This window comes from Bison bison, unplaced genomic scaffold, assembly GCF_000754665.1.
Source record: "Bison bison bison isolate TAMUID 2011002044 unplaced genomic scaffold, Bison_UMD1.0 scf7180017864527, whole genome shotgun sequence".
NCBI lineage: Eukaryota > Metazoa > Chordata > Mammalia > Artiodactyla > Bovidae > Bison > Bison bison.
The window spans coordinates 12,001,716-12,005,319 of record NW_011495078.1 but is presented as its reverse complement, the minus strand read 5'-3'; the positions used below and the strand labels follow the sequence as shown (position 1 = coordinate 12,005,319).

General features: G+C 45.6%; 1 protein-coding gene across 1 annotated transcript in view; it reads right to left on the bottom strand.

Moving 5' to 3' along the window:
- Nucleotides 1-51: 51 nt before the first annotated feature.
- STK24 (serine/threonine kinase 24) overlaps nt 52-3,604 on the bottom strand; it is an 86,467-nt gene continuing 82,914 nt past the window's right edge. The window contains exon 11 of the mRNA XM_010831509.1: nt 52-405. Within this exon, the coding sequence (XP_010829811.1) occupies nt 369-405 (37 nt within the window). The 3' untranslated portion in view covers nt 52-368. The remainder of the gene's footprint in view (nt 406-3,604) is intronic.

The window sequence follows — 3,604 nt, the reverse complement described above, 5'->3', positions numbered from 1 at the left end:
CAGGATACCTGAGGTTTCATTGCTTCAGTCGCCTTATCATAATCCCAGATATACATTTCAGGGTTTATTTTTGTTTTCAAAGACACTTTCCTTGATATGTGCACTATGGTTAAAATTAAAAACGAGAATAATAAAATAATCGCTTGGAGGAGCTGGCCTTCCCCCACCCCATCCGGAGTCCATCAGGCCCCAGGCCAGCAGGGAAGGGCTGTGGGGCCCTGGACAGGCGACCCTGCGGCGGGAACCGCCCCCCGATGGTGCGCCTCTTCAGCGGAGTCAGCAAAGGCTCTCGTTGAGTTTTGAAAAGGAAGAGGGTGAAGAAGGAAAAAAATAAAAGGAAAAACAAAACCCCAAATGCCAAAGGGATTTCAATGGGATGAAGTTCCTCCACCACTTAGAGAATATCTGGGAAGAAACAAAACAAGAAACAGAAGTCAATGTCATTTTCTCTAAATTTAAAAAAAAAAAAATTAATTTGCAAAACTTCAAGCAATGATCAAATTCCTAGTTTTCATAGACAACCCCAAGTTGTAACAAATTAATTAATGGTACAAGCTACCAGTGAGCTAATTATAGGATGACATGAAGAATTCATAAAAACTACGAAAATCACAATTCCAACACTAAAAACTTCATAGATAATTTAAAAGTTAGAACGTGTTCAGCGTTCCAGGAGAAAGAAAAAAAAGATACAAATAAAGAGGTAAATGATATACCTTTACTTACAATCATTTTTTAAAAATTGAAATATTGATAATGCCCAATGACACAGTAAGATCCCAAGGGCGCACATGCATTCCAATTTGATCAGTCTAAGGAACTCTTTTTGGCCATAAAAATATTGATGGCTTGTTCATGTAATCTGCTTCCTAAAACTCTTAGATTTTCAGTAATTACAATAATTAGGAAATGATTCTGATGTCCAACAATAAAGAAATGGTGACATAAAAGCGAGCTGAATGAAACAGATTACAAATCATAGGAATATTTAAGCAACATGAAAAATACAGATTAAGAAATATACACAAAATTACACATGTCTGGCTTTACACGATTTATTCTACATAAAGACCAAATATTACGATCCAAAAACCTGGGTAGGTTCACCGCTCATATGCAGCAATGGAAAGCGATGCAACGCCCCAAAAATCATGGTGGTGGTGGCTAGACTCAATGGTGGGACAGCTCCCCTCCCCCAGGAATTCTGCACACGGTCTCGCTTTGGGACACAAAGATGGGGGCAAGGTCCCTTTGATGACCAAGATTCCCTTAGTCGCCTCACAACGGGCTGACCCAACCACAGGAGATGGCTGAGGATGAGTTTAATGGGACTTGCTGCAAACATTCCATATTACGGGTCCTCTTTTAAGAGCATTTAGGACACATGACGCTTGCCCAGGGAACAAGTGATTAGAAAATCACTGCAGATGGTGACTGCAGCCATGAAATTAAAAGATGCTTACTCCTTGGAAGGAAAGTTAGGACCAACCTAGATAGCATATTAAAAAGTAGAGACATTACTTTGCCAACAAAGGTCCATCTACTCAAGGTTATGGTTTTCCCAGTAGTCATGTATGGATGTGAGAGTTGGACTGTGAAGAAAGCTGAGCACCAAAGAATTGATGCTTTTGAACTGTGGTGTTGGAGAAGACTCTTGGGAGTCCCTTGGACTGCAAGGAGATCCAACCAGTCCATCCTAGAGGAGATCAATCCTGGGTGTTCATTGGAGGAACTAATGTTGAAGCTGAAACTCCAATACTTTCGCCACCTGATGTGAAGAGCTGACTCATTGGAAAAGACCCTGAAGCTGGGAAAGATCGAAGGCAGGAGGGGAAGGGGACAAGAGAGGATGAGATGGTTCGATGCCATCACCGACTCGATGGACATGAGTTTGAGTAAACTCTGGGAGTTGGTGATGGACAGGGAGGCCTGGCGTGCTGCAGTCTATGGGGTCACAAAGAGTCGGACACGACTGAGCGACTGAACTCATGGGAGAATTGACGCTGCACCAAAGGACCCACACATTAACTCAAAGTAAAACATACAGAAACCTTTCAAAATGCTTCAGACAGAAGCCGGCCCTTCCTGTTTCCTCGGTGACCCAACTGGAATGACACAGAGGGTGGGAAACTGGGTCTGGGGCATCAGCCATGACCAGGCCGCTGTGGATGGCCGTGCCTCTGGATGGGGGACAACACAGAGAGAGCTCGGAGAACCAGACAGGGACCGCCGGGAGCAAGGTCATCCAAGGGCTGGGGCAGAGTCCCACGTCAGAGGAGGAAGAAGGGGACTTCCCTGCTGGTCCAGGGGTTAAGACTCTGTGCTCCCAACACGGGGGGGCCGAGGTTCCATCCCTGGATAGGGAACCAGATCCCACACGCTGCAACCAGAAGTTCACAGACCACAGCTAAAGATCCTGCGGCCGGAACAAAGACCCAGCACAGCCAAATAAATAAGGAAATATTAGGAGGAGGAGGACAAGAGAGAACTGGGGAGGACGAGGAATAAAATGCTAACCGTAATGCAGATGGTGGGCACTTAAACCCATGTTATCCTGTGTTACGTACGGTCACACTCGACGCTGACGCCGGCATCGAGATGCAGGGAGCTCCCAGTGACACGTGCCGTAAAGTGTGAAACACACAGCTGCTCCTGAAACTCAGCCCTACAAGGGGAAAGGCCTCTGTGCTGACTGCATGATGAAACAAGAGGCAGACGCAGTGCGCTAAGGACTACACTGTTAACGCCAACTTCACTTTCTTAAAGCCTTTTTAAATAATGTGGCTACTAGAAAATTTAAAGCCACACACGTGCCTCACACCATCTTTCTATCGAACAGAACTAGGACAGATCACCTGTGTCAGCAACTACAGGAAGGGAACAGACACAGGGATCAATTAAAGCCACACAGGCCACAGCCTCTGGGCCTGGAGCTGCTGGGAAACACAGTCACGCACAGGCGACGCTGGTAACCTCCTCAGGCGGTCCAGGACAGCGTGGAAAACCTCACTTCTCAGAGGGGCACCACAGACGCAGGGAACCAAAGCCAACACTGGTTTCTGGTTTGGTTCTATTTGTTTGACTCGAAGAATCTTTCAAATGAGAAATAAGAGCCGGTATGAAGCAGGACCAGAGAAATCAGAAAGATGGACCATTATTAATTAACTAGGGCAAAGTCTACGTGACATTACTATAGGATAAAATGTTCAATAATTTTAACAAAGCCATGTTAGAAATGTAATTGCACACACACACTGAATGGAGACAGAAACCTGGGGAAAAACAAGGGTGTCTGGGTAAGCATATGGGCGACTGTTTAATTCTATTTTCCTCTATTTCTGTAATCTCTTAGTATCAAAAGTGGCGGGAGGGGGGAAGTTACCCAAACACCATACTGGATTCCCTCAACTGCCTCAAAATTGATGGTGGCCAAGTAAACAGTCTTCCCTCCAGCCTGAACATGAGAGCAGGTTAGGAAGTTGGAATGTTTTCACGAGGGAGCCAGAGTTCCGGAGAACCAACCTGAAGGGTCAGCACTGAGGTTTTCTCTGATGCCCCCTTTGGGGGACTCGGGCAGCTCCTTCATGACCACTTCCATGTGGTA